The 25,489-nt window shown below is 40.8% G+C and overlaps 2 protein-coding genes across 2 annotated transcripts in view; one reads left to right on the forward strand and one right to left on the reverse strand.

Moving 5' to 3' along the window:
• STX18 (syntaxin 18) overlaps positions 1 to 1,009 on the forward strand; it is a 61,264-nt gene extending 60,255 nt beyond the window's left edge. Inside the window, exon 11 of the mRNA XM_027643051.1 lies at positions 766 to 1,009. Within this exon, the coding sequence (XP_027498852.1) occupies positions 766 to 861 (96 nt within the window). The 3' untranslated portion in view covers positions 862 to 1,009. The remainder of the gene's footprint in view (positions 1 to 765) is intronic.
• A 2,028-nt stretch (positions 1,010 to 3,037) lies between these two features.
• NSG1 (neuronal vesicle trafficking associated 1) lies at positions 3,038 to 25,077 on the reverse strand. Its single transcript, XM_027643052.1, has 5 exons — positions 24,957 to 25,077; positions 24,330 to 24,480; positions 20,472 to 20,588; positions 9,084 to 9,194; positions 3,038 to 3,938 (listed from the first exon to the last, which is right to left on the reverse strand). Exons 2-5 carry the CDS (start codon positions 24,456 to 24,458, stop codon positions 3,738 to 3,740), a joined length of 558 nt encoding a protein of 185 aa, XP_027498853.1. The 5' UTR covers positions 24,459 to 24,480; positions 24,957 to 25,077; the 3' UTR covers positions 3,038 to 3,737.
• Between the last annotated feature and the right edge of the window lie 412 nt (positions 25,078 to 25,489).

Here is a 25,489-nt window from a genome sequence, read left to right on the forward strand (position 1 = left end):
AGTTATTTTTGCTTCATTTTTCACATTTTTAGGTAGAACTAAGTTTCCTAAACCACACTAAGAAACTAGCAAAAGGTGCTAAATACAAAACTTGTCACTCACATTGATGTTTGTACCATGTAAAAAAAAAATCTTCCACCTGTAAATCTGAAAAATTAGAGTGAAAACCAGGTCCCCTGGTACATGCTGGTCTCAATTTTGGGAAGAAGAATCCTAGAAAAATACTTGCTGTGAGAGCACCCACTGTGCTATATCAACCTCCATACGTGTCAGGGGGTTTTTTGTTTGGTTTTGTTGGTTTTTCATTTGTTTAACTCAGATGTTAATTAGAAAGATAAATGCCTTCTTACTTCTAATCATGGAATTTCACATTTGGAACTTGACACTAATCTAGAAGCGTGTACTTTTTGATGTAGTTCCTAATGTTTTGAGTTCCATTGCATGGGATCTTGGGATTTTCTTTTTTTTTCCTAAATGTCTGATTTGAAAATTTTGAGTGCAACTTCACTGATAAATCTAAAGAAGTACAGCCTATCTGACCTGTATTTATCTGAAATTAAGGGCAAATTATGTTACTTATCATAGAATCAGCCAGGTTGGAAAGGACCTCTGGGATCATCAAGTCCAACCCTTGATCCGCTACCACCGTGGTTACTTCTCACGTGGGAGGGAAGGGTGATGCCACTAACAGGCATCCTGGGTTGCCGTTGTTGAAATTCTGTGTGTTTACTGGTGATGGTAACAGGGATAACCTTTTTCTCACAGGCCATCAAAAACAATGCTGGATTTAGAGTGTGGATCCTATTCTTCCTTGTGATGTGTTCATTTTCCTTGCTCTTCTTGGACTGGTATGATAATTAATTAAACATACTATTGTCTACGTGCTTTGTTTGTAAAACTTTTGACTTTTTTTTCAATGGAGCTGGGTATATGGCATACCTACATATTTAATGCATTTTTCATACCTCTATGATGGAAATATTTTCCAATAAATAAGTGTGTACATATATCCATTAGTGCAGAGGGAACTGATAGCCTTCATTTTAAATCCATTTGTCAAATATAAAACCACGCTTAATCCTTCGGAGAACACTCTTTAAAAGGGCTGGGAAGAAAGCTACAAGCTGGAGCAGAGCTAATGGAAGAAAAAATAACAATACTGGTTTTGTCACAGCCACCCACTTGTGATGTTGAAAGTCCAGCTCCCATCCCAGAGCGAGAGAGAAGTGTTACTGTGCAAAAGTATCTACACTGTCTCAGGCGTTTATTTACCATTCAGTACACAGTGATCACTTTGCACAGCTATGACCTCTACTTCTAATCCTTTGAAACTACTTGACTGAGAAATCAGCTTGATTTTTTAGTAGCAATAATGATAAGGAGTCAACTAAAGAGCTTTACTTCTAGGTGAAAAGAGAGAATACAACATAGACAGATTGTGCAGTGAAACATGTTCTGGGATGCTGGAACAAAGCCAAAGGATGGACAGTATTAAAGTCCAAGTACTAAAACTGGGAGCAGGTTGTTAACTAAAAAAAAAAAATACCTCAAAACCAACTGTAGATAAGAATCAATAAACTCTCTCCTATTAAATCAGAGAAAAATGGTTTTGACTTCAAGAAGCATAAGCAATCTGCTTCTCCTAGATTGTATGGCTTACTAATTTTTATTGTTTGTTGTTAGGAGGAGAAAAAGAAGTTGTTTCTCATCAGTATTTACTTGTGCATTAAAATTTTTATTGTCCTAAATTTAAGGGGAGGAGATGTATCATGAATCATTTCTATGTAGGACAGTCTTGGGGAACAGATCTTTCCAACCTGTGAAATCTGAATGTCCTCTGTAAATACGTTGGGATGAAATGTGTGTGGTTTCATATCTCTTCTGAAATGTATATTTCTATACATTATATGCAACAAGCAGCATCACTCTTATTCTTTACTCTGCACAGAGTGAAAATGTCAAAAGTTACATGTGAATTAATTACATTCAATAAAGCAGATACCTGTTAAAAATTGCAAACATGGTATGTGTCGAAGATCTTAACATAAGCTTGATATTTTTAAATGCAAAGAAAAAAACTGGCACATAATTTATTGCTTTTGATGCATTCCACATACCATGATGACTTAATATATTAACAGCCTTTTAGAGCTGCACTGTGATGCACATTTCATTATCAAGCCTTGAGCATTGAGTCATAATGGTTATTTTTACTGTATTGGAATGAAAGGCTTTGATAAAGCAATTTTGCTGGAGAGAAACAGAAGTAGAGCTGACCATGTTTGTTCTACTACTGATCTTGAGAAATAGCCTATACTGATGTTTCCCTTTCAATTTTTTAATAGACTCTACCAAAAAAAAAAAAAAAGGAACTTTTGACATGTCCACTACCCCTTATCCCATTCAAGTAACATGAACAAAAAGGTGACTTGCTTGCCTAGATGCTTCACACACTTATTTTGTATGTTAAATTAATAATGTCCTTTTGTAATGTATATTTAAGATTTATAATAAAAATGAAAACATGATTTCACACAAAGAATAGGTAAGTTTGTAATTACAATGGAACTTTAACGTGCATCCACAATACTATGTTCTTCTACGTCTTTTCCCCTCCCAAGCCATACACAAACAGTTCTACTCCTCACTCTGTTTCACATGTAGCTTCAAAACAGTCAGTTGTGGTATCTAATATGCTACTGTTTCACTTGTGATGCTCTGTGTTTTAAAAAGTATCAAACTGCAAACCATACATAAACAGAAAGCTCTTTCTAATTAATAAGAAGGGAAAATGTGAATGTAATACAGGAGAAAATTTAGACATATTACTCCCTCAGTTGTATCCAACAAATGACATAGTAGACTACATGTACTCTTAAAGTATGATCAAAAGATCATCAAAAGATGTCATTTCTCATCAGAACATCCTGAACTGTATAGTTTTTACACTATCCTCGACACCCACCACTAAAACTGTTGGTGTTTTTCCATAATGTCTATCTAGTTTGTGTTTCAGTGCACATCCTTACCAAGATGCTAAAGCCACAGTGGAAATGCAGTTAAATCCTGTTGACAGCAATAAGAAAACATTGAGCATGCCTTGTTGCAGAGAACTTCATTATCACTTACAAATAAACAACAGTAAAGGAAACATAAGGAAAAATGGGACCTGACAGTTTCTTTCTCCATACAAGTCATTACATTACGCCCCCGACATCAGTGCTGACTACCGTTCTTGCTTGAGCCCAAACTAAGTATTACTTACAGCTTTCAGCTAAACAAGAGATCACTCTAGTTATGGCTGGGGTGTTTCAGTTTGCAAAATGACAAAGAGAATTAAAAAACTTAACAAATTAAGTATCTGTTCAGACAACAGAACACATCATTTATCTAAGGTCCAAGCCCTGAAAATCCAGTGATGAAATCTATCAGTATCCAATAAACTGCAAGAACATATCTTAGCATTGGATTTTTTTTAACATTGAAAATGGTGTCAAAGCTCTACAGCAATGCTGATATGCACCTGGGGTTATGCCCATGAATGTTCTGCAGCAAGTTTTTGTTTTGGTTTTTGTGTTTTTTTTTTTTTTTTTTGCAAAGCAGTATCAGCAAACAGAAGCAATTGCACCATAAACATGAGTAACCTCTAAATTATTCATAATTATATTCAATGAAAAGTTCCTTGAAGTCCCTTAGTTACCTTCAAATTACATATTTTTAATAATTCGCTTATCATACTAAGCTGATTTCTCAGCAGCTTCAGTCTCCTGTTCAGACAGTTTCTCTTCTGACAGTACTGTCATCCACGGGGACACGGAGCGCGTGATGGTTTGTTTGGCCAGGTTGTAGTGGTTTATGACTGTGTAAAATTTCCCTCGAGCGCTGGAGTCTTGTTCAGAGTAGTAGTTTTCCAACCCAGCTGGAATGCACTGATTATTCTGAAAGGAAAATCCATCTCTTAGATTACAGATACAGCCCCACACACACCAGCAGCAGATTAGGGGTTTTTTTCTCCTTTTATTTTTAGTCTAAGCCAACAGTCACATTCTGTGAGTCAAGATGCAATATACAGCAATTAACTACAGTGTTGTCCTACTGTGTTCAAAATGTTCTTCCCTGCACTCCTTAAACTATTCATGCATTTGCCAGGAAGACCACTCTGGGTTTATATGCCAGCATAATTAACGTAACATGCTTGCCTAAAATTATTTTTTAAAGTTTTCAGTCTCTAGTTCCAGCCATATTTTGCTGTTTTTTCTTGCCCACTTACTTCCAGCTGGTTGGTTTACAGCTACAGCTGTCTGTATCCTACCATTAGATTAACTTCAGGCAATTTACTACGGTGTTTGCAGTCCAAGGGATGGAAATTAACACAGATATATTGGTGCCAGCCTATGAACAGTTTTACAGCCCAGTAACTAAGACATACAGGAAAACATTGCGGGTGGCCAAGCATATGCACAAGTGTGTACACACATAGAAAATACTTCACTCTTCGTCAGAAAGATGTAGCCAACAGCACGCTTTTAAAAAGCTCTCTGTAACTGTGGGACTACATTATTTCATTTCCCAGGAGTGCACGAGCACTACATAGAACCTGCTACATGCTTAGAGCTTTGGAGAGTGAAAAAGGTGATTTAGAGGGTTAAATACTAAGTGGAATCCAAATTTTGCTGTCATCTTAAAACCCAAAGTGAGTGTGCCTGTGCAGTGCATTTGTCACAGGTCTTATCTAGTAACTGTTCCAGTGATTAAGAGCCTACAGAGAAGCTGGTTGCACTGAAGGAAAAAACGACTCCTAAAAACGACTGTGACTCCTAAGTTTTGCCCCATAAGGTCATGGGGTCTCTCTCCAGGTCCTCTTTCCACACCAGCTAGTCCAGGCAGTCTTGCTTGATACCTCAGCATGTTAGGACAGTCACTTGAGCAAGTGAATTGACTCTCTGTAAGCTATGAGTAGCTGCAGCTTCAGAAAAATAGCTTTAATCATTTCTACTCTGGCTCTTTTAAAAAGAAATAGGTTGTTCAGTCTTCCCGCTTCCAGCACCGGAGGACTAAAATTTATAGTATTATGGCACAGCAACTTTGAACTGCTACTGTTCTCCTACAGCTCAGCAAACGAAATTTAATACTGGAAATTTCTCAGCATAAAAACACGTGCAAAAATTCCATGGGTTTTAGGACCAGATGCTACCTCAACTGTGTCCACATTTACTTCTAAGTTCACTTTTATCCTTGCCGACAAAAAGAAAAAGAGAAGTGGCATAAATAAGCACCAGTAACAACAGTTTCAACTGGTTAAAATCATACAGCATAAAAAGGAGGAAGATCCAGCAGACAGTCTTGGCTTAATACAAATTTTGCATCCTAAAAATGTTAGTGTGATAAAAAGGCATCAAAAGGTAGGAAAGAAAAAACGGAGACCTGCCAAAACAACAGGCCCATGGGTAGTCTTATGAAGCTGCCTGCCCCTGGGGAATTCAATCACATGGCACATTTGATGGCTCAAAGAAGCCTCACTGTCACAAAACTAACAGCCCTCCCACAGAGACAACACCTCACCGGCTTGAACCTACGGGTGTGACAGAAGCCTTGAAGTGTGTCAGACTCGACAGTGCCCAAAGTTACCACATCCACCCAGGTTCCCTTTATTTGTTATCTTATCTTTTGTCAAAGCAGCAGCTGGGGCAAATCTTCCCTCTCCATTTTGTTGAAGTAGCACAACAAAGCAGAAGGGATTTAACCCCAGCTGAGCAGCACCTGTGCCCGTTCAGCACTGTTTAAATCAGCAGAGGTTTTCAGCTGCAAGACTGGGACCTAGATTTATAAAAACATAATCCAGGAATCTGGAATAGAGCTATTTGATACACATGTTGAATTACATCAACATGCCATCTTCTGGAAGTATTATCCGTGCTTTATCTGGGATAACTGACACTAATGCTGATGTGATAAATGGCTAATAAGTATACAGATACAGACATATTTGTAGTGATTATTTCACCCAGTCATGGGATGTAGTCACAATTCTAAATATTTAAAATGGGAGAAGGAACACAATCCATTGAGCTAATGAAATCTGCCAAGGAAATTCAAGCAAATATAATTATTAGAGCTGAAGACAAGCCAAGATTGACAGTCTTAAAAATGCCACAGAATCGTCTGTTGCCTTTAGAAGCAATTTGCTTTGTAACAGGCAAAAATGACTCAGTAATGGTTTTTAGTTTGGTTTTTTTTTCATAGTCACAAACATGCACAACATCTGACAGAAGAGCCTAAAGAAACAGCAGTTTCTATCTTGACTACATTTTTGCTCTCAGGATTTTGCTCTTCTAGAAAAGATGGGAAAATCATCCCTTTTACTCACTGCCCCTTGTGTTCTGCCCAGGAGCAGCCCCTTTGCTTAGTTCCCAGTCAAGGCAAGCCACGCAGCACCCAGTGACTGAGCTATGGGAACTGCTGCCAATTTTATCCTGGGACTTGCCTAAGACTTTCAGCTATGCAGAACATTTCTCTCTATCCTTTTTGTTTGTTTCCATGGTTCCCAGGTGAGAGAAGTAAGAAGGCCATGAGAAGAAAGTGAGATGCTCCACAGTCAAGTCTCTTCTTTCTTTTACAGCCCTTCAATTTTGGAAATTAGTTGTGGGTTATGGCCTTTGATGCCAGAGAAAACCCTGGTTGCCAGTCTATATCTGGCTGAATTAAGATGACTCCTTTTGTTCCTTTGACATGAAGACCCCAGTGGTATTCTCTTATAAACAGTATCTTCTGTCATGTTAACTTTGCTGGGTCAATAATTCCCAATTACACAGATGATGCTGTGGTCTCCAGTGCACTGAAAGTTACTGTCCACAAGTCTGACAGAATGCATGTGCTTTGGCAAAAAAAGCTGAAGGGTAACAGATATGGTACAGAGCATACTGACGTCCTGGAGAAATTCCTCCGGGATGTAAGTGCACTCAAGTTTTGAGTCTCACCAACAGGCATTGAAGAGTGCTCAGAGGAGCAATCAGCATAGCAGCAGTACTAGGGCTGTCTCAGCTTAAGCAAGCACAGAAATAAGGCTGGTTAAAACTGCTGCACAAAGGAAGATGAGCACTGTTTAAAATACACCCTCAACTCCTGGAGGCGTAGGACAGCAGAAACGTTTGGAACTGCTCCATGTATGAGAGCATCAAAGCAGAGAAGAGCGAGTCTGACTCAGCTGCAACAGCTCAGCCTTTATGTAGCGATTCCTACAGAACCAGGCTTCCTGAGGCAGGGACACCTTTGCCCTTAACCAGGAAATCATATCAGCATCTGAAACCTAGGGACATCCAGGCCAGGAAATGTTGTTGAGTCTACCTAAGGATGAAGCCAGTCCACTGATACACTGCTCATAAGGTGACAGATTTCATGTCTCCTAGGACATGTGTGCCAAGCTATGCCAGGACATATCACAGACTCTCCCCAAAACAGATGCACAGGCAAACAAAAATTCATCTCAACATTGGTAGTTTCAGGCCTTGTGTCATTTGCTAATATGTTTATCCTGTAAAACTTTTTTAGAGTTACATTACCAAAGATGCCGTGTCTTCTGGCATTATGCGATCAAGCAGCTCTAAGCAGCCTCCAAAAAAACACCAGGAGAGTAACCATAACGCAGCCCTGTGTACCTGCTGCACCTTAAAAACAGCACAAGCTATGGGACATTCTGCCTAACTTCTGTCCCAAACACAGGACCCTAAGGAAAGAAACACAACCAGACTCAGTGCAACTAAAATGTAGCTAAGAAACTGTTCTTCCCTTAAATATTGTGGCACTACCAAGAAAAGCCAAAAGAAGCCAGAAGGCTGCAACTCAAAGGAGAGGACAACACGGTGCGAAAGGAAGCAGAAGCAGGAGACTGCTGCTAGACTTACATAGGAGCACATAAACTAGCTGTTCCTGTCAAGTCAGGGTCACATCAAGACAAGTTTGGTAGGAACATGTAGTCCATATTCCAAATTCCTCTATGCCAACAGAAAGCTTAGGGGGGGAAAAAAGGGCTACTGGGCTATTGTCCCACGAGACATGAGCACAGAAGGGTTTCAGTGCTTGTCTAAGACAACACAAAAAACCAACAGAACTGAAAGCTGATCTCCTGAGTTACAGCCAAGTATTCTAACCACAGTATCTTTTGCTGGGAAAGTAGTAACCAACTGAATGCTTGAAGCTAAATTAATCCAACAGGGCATCACTGATTATAATTTTGGACTAGGTTCTTGTAAGATATTTATGTGCCTGCAGTGACAGATAGAAATCCTGAATTGTCAAGTAGTTCCTTTTGAAGTTCATACTGGGTACCCACTTGATTCATTATTTGACTAAATATTTTTAGAAAATTAGAGGGAAGACTGCCATCATCACTGCTACTTTTCTTATCTAATTACAGCCAAGTTCAACCCTGCTAAATTTACAACAGAAATCAATGTTACTTTTCTGACTTTCAGCCCAGGTCATAACTGAGGAGCCAGCACTACCACCTCACATAAATGAAGTCAGCCCAGCCTCTCTTTTGGTTAGAACCGGTATTTTTTTCCAATAAATGTATTTTCCCTTTTTTGGCATCACTTTTGGCCTGTGGCAGTAGGGCTCGGAGGTCACTGTTCTAGAACAAGAAGTTCTTCCTACAAAAATAACCCTCATGTAACTCTACTACTCTTAATGAGAACATCACTCTACTGTTTCTCTGACACATATTCCAGAATTTTTTTTCTCCAGGTTTTATCATTCTCTTATTTTGGAAGACCATTCAACATTACACCATATGACCCTTAAATGAGGGCTTTGTCTGGACAACTGCAGATGAAGTCTGAAGGACACCAGTGTTTGGATTTTTGCTATATTTTCAATGTTTAAAGCATTAGCAAAATAAAAACATTATTAATATTGTGCAATAGTACAACCTCAGTTAATGAGAAAAACGTAGCAGGAAGCACACTAACCTATGAGAAGAATCACAAAATTCTGTGCAGTGCAGCATGACTTAATCAAGGTTATGCATAGAACAACACGGAATATTACATACTCTCCTGTGTTTCTAGAATGGGTATGCAATTTACCTTGAAAACAAATCCTTCCGGACAGGTGTGATCATACTTGTAAACCTTGTAGACTACCAGAAATACAACACACGTTAAGAACGCAAGGGCAAAAAGGACCAGCACAGTTACCTGTAAAGAAAAATAAAACATGCTTATGTTAGCAATGCACTGCTTATTATACTGCTCCTTGTTACTGCAGGCAGCAGCAGCCAGCTATGAATGCACTTTACAGTAAAATCAAGCAAAGGATAAAACAAGCTGCTGAATTATGGAGGGAGAACAGGGAAGCAGCACGTCAGTGCTTCTACCTCCCTCTTCTCAGAGAAGAAAGCAGATCATGTGGTCAGTGGCCCACTGCCTCTGGACTGCAAGGCTTTTTTTGACTGCATTTCTGTTTAGGGCACACATGACGCCAGAAGGACACAACAAGGTAACTTGGGTCTGCTGTTTTTTTCAGTATTTGGATGATGTAAGCATAAGTCTAGTTTATGTCAGCTGATAAGACATGTTTGTTTTCCCTGTGCCTGTCCAAGAATGGAGTCAGGTGACAGTAAGTTAGCACAGATGTCATCCAGATAATACAAAGGTGACTCTTTCAGGGCATGGAGAAAGTAATGTCTGCAGTCTCTTGGTAAGATCAGAGTTTGTTGTGCCTGCTCTGAACGTATGGATAGTTACACCAGTAGTCTGCATGCTTGGTTGCTCAATGCTCCTTGATTTCTAAGTTGAAACAGTACTACTTCATCACACAGAGACTGTACAGGAGTAGGTCGCTGCCAGATCCGTAAGGGAATACACCATGTTCAACACTGGGAGAGCCTGGAGGAGCTCTGTTGCACCTCTTTTCTCAGTGCTCACAGAGAAGCCACTACAGACTCCCTTACATGGCACTGGCTTTTCACCATATCCTTCAGTAGCTCTCTGGTCCTGAATTTGAGCTGGAGAAAAATCCAAGACACACTTAAAATCTGAACTCAGTGTCAGTATCAAGCTCACCTTTCCCAGACAAACTGAGCAGCTGGAGACCGGCAGCCTTTTATGTGTGACAGGAGAGAGAACCACCTTCAGAATTACATCACCCATCGACAAGAGAAAGCACAAATCTGGCCTAGTAGTTACACTGCAAAGCTCTCTAATTCAGACCCATTTTTGTGGAAAGTGTGAGCTGAGCAAACAGCATTCATTACCTGGGACAGTATCCCAGATGTGTAGTATTATTCTAAAACAACTACTGATAGACTAACTGGTACCCCAAGGAGATTACGCAGTAAGAGTGGTTGAGATTAATTTCCTGTTTGGCAAGTTAGAAAGTAAGCCAGCATGTGCTACAGCATAAGAAACAATAATAAACAGAAACAAACAAGATTATGAATAATTTCTTAAACCAAAGTATAAAGTAATCTAAATTTTAAAGGAAGTTGCAGAAGCCAGCTATATACACCTCCTAAAAAAAGAATTTAGGCATGTCAGGGTCAATTAATTGAAACAAGACTAATCTGATATTTGAGAAAGCAACAACAACAAGAAATTGTAGCTTTGCCTCTTGGTAAAAACAAGTCCCTTTATGATAAATCCCTGAACTTAAGAGACTTTGCAACACTGCAAACTGTGTGTGCCAGTGAGATTAGGACATTACAGGACTGCAATGAACTTTAGGGACTTCTCATGCTGTGGAAGCAAACTTCATCATGGGCAGACAACAGCGAGTGTTAAATTTCCTGGCTGAAACAAGGCTGGGAAGTATCATGTGTTGCTGAAGCCAAGGATTTTTTAAGGATTTTTGATAGACAGAAAATAAGCATAAAAGGAAGGCTGGACTACAGGCAGGGAGAACTGCAGATCAAAAAGCAATTTAGCAGAAGAAATGTAGACATTAATGTAACAATGCTGTTAGAAATGGGACATGGAGCAAAGCACCTTTCCGATTAAATGTTCAGTTTCTCAACAGTCACTGGATTAAAAAAGAAAAATAATTCAATCATAATCAGCCTCTGAAAACTTCACATTGACGTGAATTTTCGTGTCTTTCTCCGAGTTTATTACTCATTTGCAAACACAAAAGTTAACATGGATAGATCACTCTGTCTTGCCAACCTCATGTTTTCTGCTTACATGTTTCATGTCTCAGAATATCCTGCACGAATCCAAGAGCTAAAGTACATTTTCACTTTCCTTTCTGGTTATTCTCTGTTTAATAACAAACAACATAACACAGACACGCCCCCATTTCTGGCCAAGCTACGCCTTAGCTCAACCCTTCTGGTAGGTTTATAATCAGGCTTCTCCCTTTATTCTTCTGTGGTTGTGTTCTTCCTGTGCTTCCTCAGCTGTCCCACCCACACACATGTACAAGTGCATGTACATGTACCCTTCACACTTTGGCTTGGCCCAAACCTTGCATTCCACCCTCCAGGGCTCTCCCCTCCCCACAACTGTAATGAGCCTTATTCTTATTCTCTGTTCCCTCCCTCCAAATTTACCTTGCACTCCAGGCTCTAGAAAAATTGACCCTTCTCCCCTAAACCAAGTGGGAACTGCAACTCCTTAATGCCCTGCTGGTACCCTGTACCTGTACACAGATGCCCTGGGTCCTCTTGCCCCATGGGCCTCACCATGCCTGGGCCCCTGTGCAGGTCCACAGCCCACTCTGTCTGCAGGGCTACGGGCCCAAGGGCCTTCCTCTTCTGAGCTCCAGAGCTGCTGGGCAGCATGGGCAGATGAGGAACCAGAAAACAGGGAGCACTCCTCACCCAGCCCTGCAGATCTACAATATACACAGGGCCCAGTCCAATTTGCAGGTTTGGGTCATTCACTTCCCACTGACTCCAAGCACCTGTTAGAATGTTCCTTTTGCTCTGACAGTGACTGCTCTTTACCTTAGAGAAGAAAGGGAAAAGAGAGACTAGAGAGCTAGGATAGAAAAGCTAAAAGCCAGATGGTATTCTTGCTGAAGCTTCTCATGCTCCACAAGACATACTCCATGCAGCCTTCAACAAAGACTGCTCTCTTTAGGAGCACAGGCCTGTGACACAGGACATGGACATCAAGCAGAACAATTGCTATGGCACGGATCAATTCAGCTCACATTTGTCTCTGCCACAGATAGGAGCAAACAGTTTTAAAATGTTTTGAAAAATATTCTCAAATCTTAAAGCATTTTGACCCTATTTCCTGGCCATTCTAATAGCAGGGAGTAGTAGAATTATAACAGCATTTCCCAGTTGTAACTATGCTAACATATAGATGAGGTCTCAGAACATACCGAGACAACATACTAACAAGCTACTTTGTAACTGAGGATAAGTATTAGACAAAAGAAAAAGACTGTATTTCCACAACCACTGCAATATCACTCTGTTCAAAGCTCAAAAATTGTTCTGGAAAGTAACTGTTTTTTGAAAGAGGACAAAAGCCCAGTGCTGGAGCCTGGCAAGTTGCAGAGCCACAACCTCAGAGTTCATTTGCTGAGACCTGTTTTCAGTGACTGACATGGAGCTGTGAGTTCTCACAGCTCGTACAAGTTCTTCCATTGCCACCCAGTAAGCCCCTGGGAAGAGCTTTCAGGGCTCCTGGTTCAAAATTTTCTCTCACTTACTGTATTTCCTGATGTTACTAATTTTGGTATTAACATGTAAATTTTTACTCTCATTATCTTCAATGATTTGCAATCACACTGCATTTGCAAATCCCTAATCAAGTAAGCTCTTGTCTCCTTCCTATTAGGAGAGAATCTCCCGTCTCTTACCATCCTTCAGGATACAAGTAACTTCTATTTAAGGACAGCCACAGATGCAAATGACACAGATGGAACCCAGTGATGGATTTCTTTGCAAGGTGATCACAATCACCTGGTAATCTGATCTACTTCTCCCTTATAAATTGACAATCCTCTTTCTTCTAATAGCCATTTTTCTTCACTCTCAAAATAACTCACAGTGATGGTCCACAATTGTCAGATCCCCATGTTCACTGCAGTCAGCTTCTCTCCCCAGCCAGTAACATAGTGTAGCCTAAATTCTCTGCTTCACCTTCTGAGCCCTCTCCTACTGGATGCCTTTCAGAAATAAAAGCCTGGAAAAAGAGAAGGCAACAATCTGCTCTTCAGACCACAACCAACACCAACACCAAAGCTGCCATTTTATTGCTTTCTTCCACAGCAGCTTTGCATACCCGCTGTAACCTAAAGTTATTCTTGTCTTCCTACCAACACACTAACAGCAACTTGCCCTTTTCCTCTGTTCAAGGCAGGAGCAGATGCAATACATGCACAAGCACCACTCCCATTCTTCTGGAAGGAAATCTTGAATCTCTTCTCTCTTTGTTGTAGCCAGCTGGCAGTGCAGGACCACACACAGTGGGAGCAGAAGTCTTGTGAATTACTATGAGCATTCACTGCCATGCAGATCCTGCAGAACTCCAAGGTGGCTGTCACACTGCAAGAGTGATGGGCTTTTAAAATACTGAATAACTACATGATAGGACATGAAATAACTACAAGATAGGACAAACAACCATTTCTTTTAACTAGGAATTCTAAGTGTGGCTTTGCTTTCATCTTGAGTGTGACGTTTAAAGTTAGTTTTAAGGGGATCTGGCAGCAAAACGAAGTGAACAGAGAAGATGACAAGATACTATGTATGTGGCAGATTTCTGAATAGACTGAAAGTGAAGAGCAGAAGAAGGACAACGTCTAGCCAGAAGCCATTACAGTAATCGAAATGAGAGATGACTAATGAATGAACTAAGCATACCCACAGCAAAAAAACTTGTCTTCAGACTCTGTAAGTGGTTAGCTGAACAAATGAAACTCACCATATCTGACAACTACACTAACATGTAAGCAGGTTGTGATAAGGCCTTTACCATAAGATCTGCTAGGTCTTCCCTATCAGTCCATCCTACTTTGCCTCAGCTGTGAAACACTGCAAGCTGTATTCTTCTCTGCCTGGCTACTGCAGTCTCCTTCTTCCTTACTCCACTACTGTTTATTGGACTCCCTTTTTAATCAAGCTGCAATATTACAGCAAAATTCATCAACTGCACCAACAGTGCCTGTTTCTCTTCACATCCTTTCCTGGCTCCTGTCCCTTTCTGAACAAATTATGAATCATGTTTCAAGGCATGCATAAGTCTACTCCTTTTGCTCCTCTCAGTTCCATCCATTTTGCCTGTGTCCCACTGCCCCACTAAAGCCTGGGTACCATCCGTTTCTCCTCTGCCTTCACCTTTCTAATGCCTCCTCCTCTTGTCTGAAATTCTTCCATTAACCCACTCACACTGTGCTGCTTGGCACCACGCCTTCCTTCATGCTTTTCCTTCCATCAGCACACAAACCCACGTAGAAGCATTCCTGTTATTATGAGAGGTGGAACTAAGGTGGAACTAACAAGATATGCAGTAATTTTCACTGCTCAATCACTGCACTTGGTCACATCTCATCTCTGCATTATCTACTTCAACTCAGCCTCCTGGCAAAACAACTTTCATTTCTGATCTGTCTGTAAAGTGTGAGGTACAGACTTGATGACTGAACGAGATGAGTGAAGACATACAGACACAGAGCACCTTTCATATGAAGTGATTTACAACCAATTTATGCTTTGCTCACCAGCTAAATGCAAAGACCTCAGGGGTGAAATACAGCAACTCTGTACAACCACTTAGGACAGGAAATTAAGATTATTGCTATTGAATTTAAACTACAAGAGAATTTTAGGCAGACAGACTGTAATTACAATAGATTGTGTCTGGCTGCATCCCACAGACAAAAATTCGTAAAACACTGCATTGACTTCCCTGCAAATGGCTGTGACCTCCATTTCACCTCTCTCCCCTGAAATCCTGCATCTCCAGCTGCACAATGCCCTCTACCAGCACACTGGAGAACACCAAAATCAGCTCTCCACTTATCACTGCTTTTCAAAAACTATCTCCTTGTTTGCTATTACTTCAGCCTGCCTCTGGAAGTTTACATGAAAAATGTGTCTGAAACAATGCACTCAAGGATTAAAAAAGTTCAATTTGCAGGAAATGGCAACATAAAAGCAAAACGAGAACCTTTACCTCTGTACATGGAACATTTGACTCGTATTCGTTTACAGAGCAATGGAAATTACACAGAACAACTTGGTACAATGTCCCATACTTTCCATGGGAATATATATATACATATACAAGACAATCAGGTGCCTCGTTTCAAGAAGTGTATTTCTAACATCACGTCATGTTTAGCTATATGACTGGTAGCCATCTATTAAACTCAACTTCTTCACCAGAACATTCCCATCAAACCTTTATGCTCAAAGAGGATGACAGTTTTGGGGCAGTCTGTATAGAAAAAGCAGGAGAAATCAAAAGACTGTCCTTCCCAAACAGAGATGACACAGAGAAGGAGAGAACTGTCTTGGATGTCTACCTGGAGATGATTGGGAGTAGCAGCAAGAAAGGCAGATAGATTCATGAGGACAGTAACAGAAAAGAAGCTACAAAATCAGCACTTATTAACTGCAACAGTGCAAGGCAACAGGACCAGTCTGCAAGGGAGTTGATTAATGAAACCTGAGGGACATACTGTTAGACAAAAACAAGTTAACAAGGCAGTGGCCTTGAGTTCCTAGCACTGTGGCTTAACTCAGCTGTTCATGACAATGTTCCCATCACATGGCACCCTGTATTAGTTTCTTAACTACAGAGATCTGAGGAAGCAGTTCAAGAAACCCTGTGGCACCAAGATAAGAATCTTACTACCTTCACATACAAACCCAGAAGATATTACTGAGGCCAGGATAAAGGCTGCTTAAGGTTACTACAGAAGAGGAAAGGCTATTTAAGTGATATATCTGGACAGATCCAAAACATCTTTGTCAATGTCACTGGTTCTCTTCCAATAAAATGATTTCTAATAGAGACAATAGCAGAGACCTGACTAATAACAGGGAAGCCACTGTTAGGCATTCACTTTATTTAAATCTTCCAGCTCTGACTGTAAAAATTCCTTTCAGCCAAAAATTTAGCAGGACGACTGTCAATGCCATATCAGAGAGTATCAAATATTTAAGGAAAAAAAAAAAGTGACAGTTGCCATGTAGTGCCTTTGCATCAATTGTTTTAAAATAGCAGTTACATTGAAAAAAGAACCTCCTTTATTTTTCTTATTTTAAGCAATAAAGAAAAAATTCAAAGCCTGCCAAACGCTTATAGTTGTGAACAACTTTAATCCTGTGAGCAGTTCTACTGAAGAAACAGAACTACTGACAGTAAGTAAGTACCTGTCACTCTTCCAGCCAAAGTGACAGACACAACGTACTTAAGGAAGTGATATCCTGTACAGGAGACATCTCATGCACCTAACAGACTTTTAATGTGGGAGCAAAGAGCTACTCAACACACAAAGTAATCACACAGCAAGAGAGATCTATCTTCCTTGTCTCTGATTATTTTTGCAGCAATAATAATTGTTGGCATTACTAAGAAGAGATACAAAAGTCTTGAGGCAGAAATATGCTTGAAGGATGCCCCTTTTAAGATAGGAAAAAAACCCTGAATAGTTAGATATATGTTGCATACATTTTTGCAGTCTTAAAATGACCAGGTAAAACTGCGAGAACTGATCTTGAAAGCAGTCTGAATTCCTCTTCCATAACCTCGTGCAGACATTTCAACAACTGCTTGCTACTTGATAGTACACGGCTTGCACCATATGGTCGTACCAAAGAAATAAGCTTCAGGCTTTGGCTCTGCAGTTAGATATATGTAGAGATGTCAAGGATAAAGTCTGAAGAACTGAACTGCCTTTCAATAGAACCAAAAGGCTGAAGGCATACTACAGCTTGGGTTTATTTAAGGGCTTAAAGTTTATAGGGAAACATAAGTGTTTGCTTTCAAAATACCTCTGAATCTTCTTTATTGAGATTTTCCCAAAGACAGAAAAAAAATGTCATGCATTGCTACAACAGACATTTTTTTAAATTGGTGTGTTTGTGCATAACTGTCAACTGTAGCCCAATTCAGTGGGTGCCAGAACAGACATCCCACTACAAAATCCAACTGGAGGTTGTAAGAACACTGCTCTGTCAATGGGGGAAGCAAAGGTTTGGCCTTGGGTAACTCACACCATCAACTTTATTCTGTCATAGCTTCCTCCTGTGTCCTGATTCACAAGAGTCCTTTGCAATGACATTTCCAGCCTTGTTGTGTTACTCTGTACAGCAGACAATTTACAGGAGGGAGAAATCTGCCTCGTTCAAAGTTGCTTTCCACTTGTGAAGAACCAAATCCCCACATTAGCCTACACTTTCAAAGTACAAAGGCAAGACTTCTATGTATCAATGGCAAATACTCTTCAGTGACAAATCACATCTTTCTTAGTCTGGTTAGTGCCATAAAACTAAAGTAAGACAACAGGGTTCCCATAATCAGGAAATCTTCACATTCTTCTGAGATATTCTGATTTGAATTCAGAATGTCGCTTCATAGAAGAAAATTATACTTGCAGTTTTCTTTGTAAACATTCTCAGCTCTGTTGTAATAACTGTGGTAATGTGGACTGAATGCAGAAAATACATTTTGTAATTGATTATTCACCCAGGTGCTAAAACACCATCTACATGACATATGCACATGCTGGAGTTGCTTCATTTGTTATAATGTATAACTTCTCAAGAAGAACAGCTTTAAATGATCTGCACTGCTGAATCCCAAAACTGCAATCTGCTTTGTCCTTATTTAAGAAGTACATCTAGAATACACATGTGAACTATTTGTAAATATGACTGACTGACTGACTTGCTTTATTTTTAGCACAACATTTGGGCTGTGTCTTGTGGCAGGCTTGTGCATTGGTGATTTACAATACTGAAGTCATTAAAACAGCATCTGAAACTTTTCATGAACATGAGCCAAAGTCAATATCTCACCAGTTAAATAATGCATTTCATAATTATAGCAAATATTTAATTTTCAGACAAATATCTTTTTGCTCTCTCAGAATCAACATCAGCAGTTGACATGATGACTCACAATTAATAAGGACCCAGGAGAAAACCTCACACAATCGGTACTTTTCATCTACATATTTATGAAATGCCATAAATTATTCATCTAATATTTACTACTGGGAGTGGTGAATATGACAGTCATCCCTGCTGGAAAACCAGTCAGTTCTCTTTAAAATGTTTCAAGCAGCATAATTCAATTCTAAAACTTGCTATATGGAGATTAAGGGACATTTTTAGGACCTGAATGTTCTGCATGAACATTGTTTTCAATTAACTGAACCACAATTTTCCTAATTGATCAACCCCCACACTCTTCTTTAGAAGCCTAGACTTACAGCCACAGTGTGAATCACTCTGCAATTCCCAAGAGATACCAAATCTTACTGAAACCTCCCTCTGATGCAGTAGTTACCTAGCAGCAAAACCTAGCAACCCCGTAGTATGAGATTAATCCCAGAATGATCATCATAAAGTATCTAAATGATATTTTACTTAAGTATGCCATCCGAAAGTATATAAAAATGCAATGCAAAGACGCTCAGGCTTCTAACTGTTCAGCTATATATATTAGAAAAGACTACCCAACAGCATGATAAGCTTTTTTATTTATTTGTTGTTCAGTAAGGTCTCATTTGCTCAGCTCTCCCAACAAAGACAGAAAAAAACAGATCTACATAGGGATGTGCAAACCACTTAGATGTGATTAAGATATCTTAATGTTCAAGCAATGAAACCTCTTAGTCCCTACAGCTAAAGCGTAAGTGCAAAATTCATCTGCTCAGCTGCTTGGAACCAAAGTCCTAGTAGGGTACTCAAACTTTCTCCCCTTTCTCTTCTACAACATAGTAAGCATTTTCCAGTCACCTCAGTGTGACCAGGACACACACAAAGACAGCCGGACGTAAGTTCCCCTTGTTCTGAGCTGTCTAATTGCATTTTCCCAACCCTCGCCTGACAGGAAGGGGATTACTCTCAAGGACTGAGTGGTACTATGGTGCCAGGAGGACAAAGAGAGCATATTAGTCAGAATGTAGCATTTTCCCTGAGGGATAGACATCCTTGCCCCAAATCAGGGAATAGAAAAAAATGGAAATAAGTTTCTTACCTGCTTAGTAAAACCCTACCACACCCCATATCATTTCTTCTTAGCTATCCAGGGCGGTTCCCCATATAGCTTACTAGGAACCTACATGCTTCACTGTGTGGCTGACAACTCCACCAGGTAACTGGCACTTAAAACATTTGTCGTGGCAACACTCTGCAAAGTTCCTTTCCAAATATATTCTAATCCCTCCCTGAGCCTTCACTTTGTTTGTTTAGCATGCTCTGATTTCACTGAGAACTGTATATACACTTCTGAAGGTCAGCTTGGGCCTGGGCAGCTTTTAGAACCACTGCTCAGGCATGACAAAACCAGAATCTCTGGTGTGCCCTAAAATCTCCTATCATGCAGAGTTCAGAAGCATGCAATATAAAGAGAATCCACATCTCTACTGAATCTCTGTATTTCTCCCTCATACTAAATGTTAGGCTTTCCAAATATATTTGTACTTGCGCAGGGAAGAGTGTGGTTTCCTACTGTTTAAAAACGCTTTGGAATCCTTGGGTAAGATGCCAATTAAAAGCACTGAAAAGCTGCAGTCTTCCTTTGTTAAAAGAACAAGTAGGGAAGCATGAATTGAAGTACCAACTTTCCTGTTTTGCTTTACTTACACAGAGCAGGAAAACCTATCTCCAGTGAGAAGGGGGAAATTAAATCTTTGCAGCAGTTAAGCTCTCAGGTTTCCTACGGGACTACTGAAGGAAGCAATAGGGACACTAAAGAGTAAATCTGAGTCAGATTCTTGGTGAACTACCATCTGACAGTAAGAGTTGTCACCAAGCTTTACAATTTAATTGGACCAGGAAACCTGACAGCAAAGAGCTCTGGTATATACCCCTCAGCTGCCAAGTCATACGCTTAACCATAAAAAATACATAATGGACTATGACAGTGCTTTTAAGAGAATGGTTTGGCCACAGTGATAAATAAGAAGCCAAAAAGAAAATAAATGTTCTTGTGGTTCTTGTCCTTCAGCACAAACAGGAGTTTTATCCATGCCATGAGCACTACCTATGTGCAGGCCGCAGACACCCTGGCCAGCCATGTTCTGAAACCCACACACTGACAGAAACACCTTCTGAATTCATCTGCTAGAGAGGGATTACAAGCAATAATGCTTCAAGATTTGATTTTGTTTCTAATTGTTACATACTGAACTATTATAACACTGAATTTATTTTTCTCATGTCCAGCTATCCCCACAACAGGCACTCTGTTACAGCCGGTTCTGACTACAATCAGCAATTGATTTTAAGCAATTCTGTGAACACAACTGAGCTATTAACATCTTCAGACAGCACTGCTTACCTTAAATCTTTCTGAAACCCCTTCAGTGATGCTGATTGTGAATTCAGCTATTTTAGGTGTACGGAACTTTCCCTTCTTGCGATCAGGTTCATATTCTGTTTTTGTTTTGACCACAACCTTTAAGAAAAAAGTAAAAAAAACTGTCAGCTGAAACTAGCCACAGAAACCTTAATTATTCTTTAACTCTTCTTTTACCTACAAGCACATCTAGCAAAATATTCCTCCCCCCTCTTTGTGTAATTCTTCTTTGAAAGCTGTAAATTATTATTTATTTTTCTGGCATATCAATCATTAACAAAGTTATCTCTTAAAGTGATCTTGATGGACCTACAGGAAGACTTGTTATACAACAGTTTCACAAACTTCCAGGTTTTTCATCTGTGGTGTTACTGTGCTCCTGTACTAGGCAAGCATAGGTCAAATCCAAATCATGGTCCTTCTCACTTTGTATAGTCTGAAAACAGTCACCTCCACTTGCTTCAGGAAATCCCACTAATGGGATTTCAAACTCAAGACCAATAGGAGAAGATTACTGAAGAGGGCCCGCAGAAATCCTGCAAGATGCCATGTTCTTTGACGGCAGGATCTTGAGTTCAAAAAAAATGAAATGACCCATCTAGTTGCTATTCACTATGTGATAGACTATGGCCTTTGGCACTCTTATTTTCAACATCTAATTTCTGATTTATCAGCTGCAAGCAGCAAGATGCACACAAACCCTTGTGTTAATGAGATTGCTTCAAACACCCAAGGCTCTTCAACTTTAGTCTATCCCTTACTATGAACTACTGCCCCAAGCTGCACCATTTAGCACCTTACCTGTATTCCCAAAATATTCACTACGTCAGTCTAATCTCTACTATTCTCCTAGGCATTCTAATTGTACAAAATTTTCTCATACCTAACCTATTTGCCTCATTTTTGTCTTCTGCATTTTTCAGGATCTTTTTCTAAGTATCATTCTCGAGATAGGGTGCAGTTCATCATACTGACAGCGCTATTACGATTTTTTCAATTTTCTCTATTGTTCCAAGGAATAAATACCTACTCTTAGATTTTTAGAATCAAATTCTATCTTTAGCACAGCCCGTGGTATTAATAGCAAATACATTATCATAGAATCATAGAATGGCCTGGGTTGGAAGAGACCTTAAAGATGATCTAATTCCAAGGGCAGGGACACCTTCCACTAGACCAGGTTGCTCAGAGCTCTCTCCAGCTTGGCCTTGAACACTTCCAGGGATGGGGCATCCAGAGCTTCTCTGAGCAACCTGTTCCAGAGCTGCACCACCCTTAAAGTAAGGAACTTCTTCCTAATATCTAAACTAGACCTACACTCAGTTTGAATCCATTCCCCCTTGTCCTGTCACTACATGCCCTTGTAAATAGTCTCTTTCCATCTCTCCAAAACTAAGATTATGACACTCACAGGTAGCCAGGCATTGAAATGACAAGCTTTGGGTTCCCCTCTTCTCACTTCCTTGAATGGTACCTAGAATGTGTAACTGTACTAGAGTCAGTACCATAAAGCTAATTAGACACTTTGACAGCATTACACATATTTGTGCAGGACAGTGGTTTAGCAAATTCTTTACCTATTTTCAGCTTAGTTAGTAAGATAGTAGTTATTACCTATTTTAACTTTATAACTGCCCAACAGCACCATGAAAGTAAACTGCCTGAAGAGTTCTGAAATGCTTTTTAACATTTTACTTACATTCCTCCCCCCTTTATGTTGCGTAATCTCAGGCAACTCAAATCACATTCAGCTGACACTGAATGTACAGTTCTAACTGCTTGGTTATGTAATGTCTTCTTTTGTTTAACATATCTGAATAGGAATTTAAATCACTTCACCCCTTTAATTTAGAAACTGTCAAAATCATCAAATCCTTAGCGCTGTAGTCACTACTTTTCAAGAAGTTATGCTTCACTGCTATACTGGAGCCTTGTAAGTGAATAATAAGCATAGATATATGAAGTATGTACTCCTATTCATTATACATGAGTGTCTGCATACTTCAGAATTTGATCTGTGTGCCAATCTTTCCTTAATACTTTTTCTTCTTTTCACATCAGTTGCTCTGCTCCTGCCTTTGAGTCTGTGCCAGTAAAGAGACACTGACATGACATGACTAACCACTTACAGAAGGAAACCAGCAGGACCAATAAATTCATGGCTTTAATTTTTCCCATGTTTGCAAAAGGAAAGAAAAACTAATACACAATTAGACAGTGGAGAGTAAAAAAACAATCAAATATACCCTTATTTCAGCTTTTAGCCTAGCTGGACATTTGCTTTTATTCGAGGCAAATGCCATTAAAGGTGGGAGGAGTTCTGCCCCATTCTAGTAGGAGCCATAGAGACAGCAGAGAACCTCCTGAGCTCTCTACAGAGGCTCTGCTCAGGTTAAACCTATTACCATACAGATCCCTAGTTCAGACTTCTGCTTAGCAGTGCAGGAACATAATGCAATCCTTTGGACACTGGTCCCTTGTAATCGGTTATATCCAGTCACCAGTTGGCAGGCGTATCAGACACTGTAAGACTGAACTTGTTTTAAAGCCTTAGGGTGCGATTTTGTCCTCAGTTACAAGATTTACACCCATGTAACTGAGGGCATAAAATGGACCCTCAGGCTCTCCAACAGCTGTTATGGCTTATTGCATTTATGCCTGCCAACTGGTCACCACACACAACACAGAATGGTGTTGATAGCAAATAAAATGGAGGTCAAAAAATTATTTGTATTGCCTACAAGCAACACTCTACCAAGGAAAATTTTACAAGCTACAATTCTTTACCCTAAGATACTATTATCTGAATCTTTTTGAGCTTTGAGGAATGAATATATCTGTTTGTATGTATATGTATTATATGTAATCTATATATCCTGTAAATATCAGTTTAACCAGAAGTAGAACTGAATGTGTGGAAGGCCAAAAATAAAAACTGTATGAAGACCACAAAGCTTTTTTTGCCAGATGCATGTGAGAAATGTATAAGTAGGTATCCTATTAAAATAGGATACTGAAAAACCTGAAAAGGTTATCCTACTACTCTGTGCCTTACATGTAGTAACACTTACTGTATTCTTTATTGTGAGGACAATAAACATATTTATAGGCTATCACATCACCTTCCTAAAGCTTTAAAATTAAATCCTTAATAATTAAGCCATATAATAAGGAATGCAGGAAGCACACTTCTCTTCCAACCTGTAAGCACTCATTGGACTGTCCCTTTCCAACTACAGAGGATCTGAATCACCTATTTCGAGGTTTTTGAACCAAATAAACTGCCATGGAAAAAACTCAATGACCTATTCTCATCTATTTCAGCTTGTCTGGGGTTAGCATTAGTTTCCTACTGAAGCACAGAAGGAAGATGGAAGAGCTCTCTGTTGCCAGTCTGCCTGTCCCCATGTTGCAGAGAAATAAAGCAGGGTTTTATCCCCCAATCAGAGAGGCATTTTCTGGACAGAGAAAATTCACATCATTCACACAAAATACACAGTACCTTACAAATAATAATAAAAAAAGAAAGATGCAGAATAAGAAGGGTTATGACAATACAGCATAGAGAAGCTTGCATTTATGTGTCTATATGTTTCATACACAACACTGAAATCTAAATATGCTTACTGCTAACATTTTGCACTGGTTTTTAATGCAAATCACTATTACTGGATTTTCATGAGCTTAACTTTTTTTTTTCCCCAGCGGGAACTAGCATGCTTTAAAGCACCCCAAATTTCTCGCCGTTTCTAAGCTGCTCGTTACACATAACCTATTCTTTTGTTGTTTGCCTGTGATTTGGGTGTGATTCTCCAGGGTGGAAACTAAAGCCTACTGTACCTTATCAGGAGGTGGGAACTGGAGCTGATTGACATCCAGGGGTGTGATCAGGGGGATGGTGTCAAATCCATCCTCCAAAAGGGGCTGCTTTGTGCTCTTCTCGCTGAAATTATTCCCCAGTTTCACCATTCTTCCAGGATAGAGGGATTTTCTGCAAGCACACACGGACACACACGCACAGAAATGCAAAATATCACAAACCAGACCTTTCCCCAGCGGGTCAGAAATACCTTATGGCCAAAAAATAAAATAAAATAATAATAAAAAAAATATGCCTTCGTCGCTGTGACTGGGTTAGGCTTTAGCGTTCTGCGAAGTAAGAACCATGGCCAAAGCTTCTACTATCGAAGTTTAAAAAAAATAAAAATTAAAAAATAAACAAAACAAACAAAAACCCCACCATCGCGCACACAAAAAAGCACCCCAGAATCCGCGGCACGTCAGCCCGATGCGAGCGATGCTGCCCGTGCGGCCCGGTGCGGCATCGCCCCGCAGCCCGCGGGATGCGCAGAGCTCCGGAGCCCTCTCCCCGCGCCCCCTCCCCTGCCCGTGCCGTGCCGGAGGGCTCCCCGCTCCTTTCTCCCGGTCTCCCCTCCCCGGGGCAGGGGCAGCGCGGCCGCCACTCACCGCCGCGGCTCCCGGCCCTTCCTCGGGGGGCGTCGTTCGCCGCGGCCCGCGCAGCGATGGCGGAGCGGGGGGCGAGGCGGCGGCTCTCCCTCCGCGGGTGGCTCTGGGCGGCCGCAGCGCCGGGGCCGTGACGCAGCCGGCGCTTGGCTGAGGCAGCTCTGGAGCAGCAGCAGCACAAAGGGGCCCCGCGGGGACGAGCGGGCAGGCGGGCGGCTCCCCCCAGCCGGCGACTGGCGCAGCGGCAGCAGGTGGAGAAGGAGGCGGTGGCGGTGGGGGGGGACCGGCCGGGATGCACCGCCCTCCCCGCCCCTCCCTCCCTCTTTGCCTCACGGTGCTGGGGGTGGTGGCTGCCCGTGCCCTGCGCCAACGGGGGCTGGCGGAGCCGCCGCCCTGATCCGCTCGGCGTCCCCTTCTCCCGGGTCCGTGCGAGTCCTGGCCCTGGGGAGCCGCGGCAAGGGCAGCGTCGGTGCCGCGGTCGGGGAAACTGCGCTACATCAGGCGGCGGCGAGGGGACCCGGCCTCGCCCTGCCGCC

The sequence above is a fragment of the Corapipo altera genome, unplaced genomic scaffold, assembly GCF_003945725.1.
Source record: "Corapipo altera isolate COAL_440 unplaced genomic scaffold, ASM394572v1 22, whole genome shotgun sequence".
Taxonomy (NCBI): Eukaryota; Metazoa; Chordata; class Aves; order Passeriformes; family Pipridae; genus Corapipo; species Corapipo altera.

What these genes read in the sequence shown, in the direction of transcription:
- NSG1 (XM_027643052.1), bottom strand. Translation starts at nt 24,458, where the DNA reads ATGGTGAAACTGGGGAATAATTTCAGCGAGAAGAGCACAAAGCAGCCC. An exon ending in AGTTCCCACCTCCTGATAAG is followed by an intron (nt 20,589 to 24,329) that starts GTACAGTAGGCT and finishes TTTTTCTTAAAG; the next exon opens with GTTGTGGTCAAAACAAAAAC. An exon ending in CGGAAGGATTTGTTTTCAAG is followed by an intron (nt 3,939 to 9,083) that starts GTAAATTGCATA and finishes TTTTCCTTTCAG; the next exon opens with AATAATCAGTGCATTCCAGC.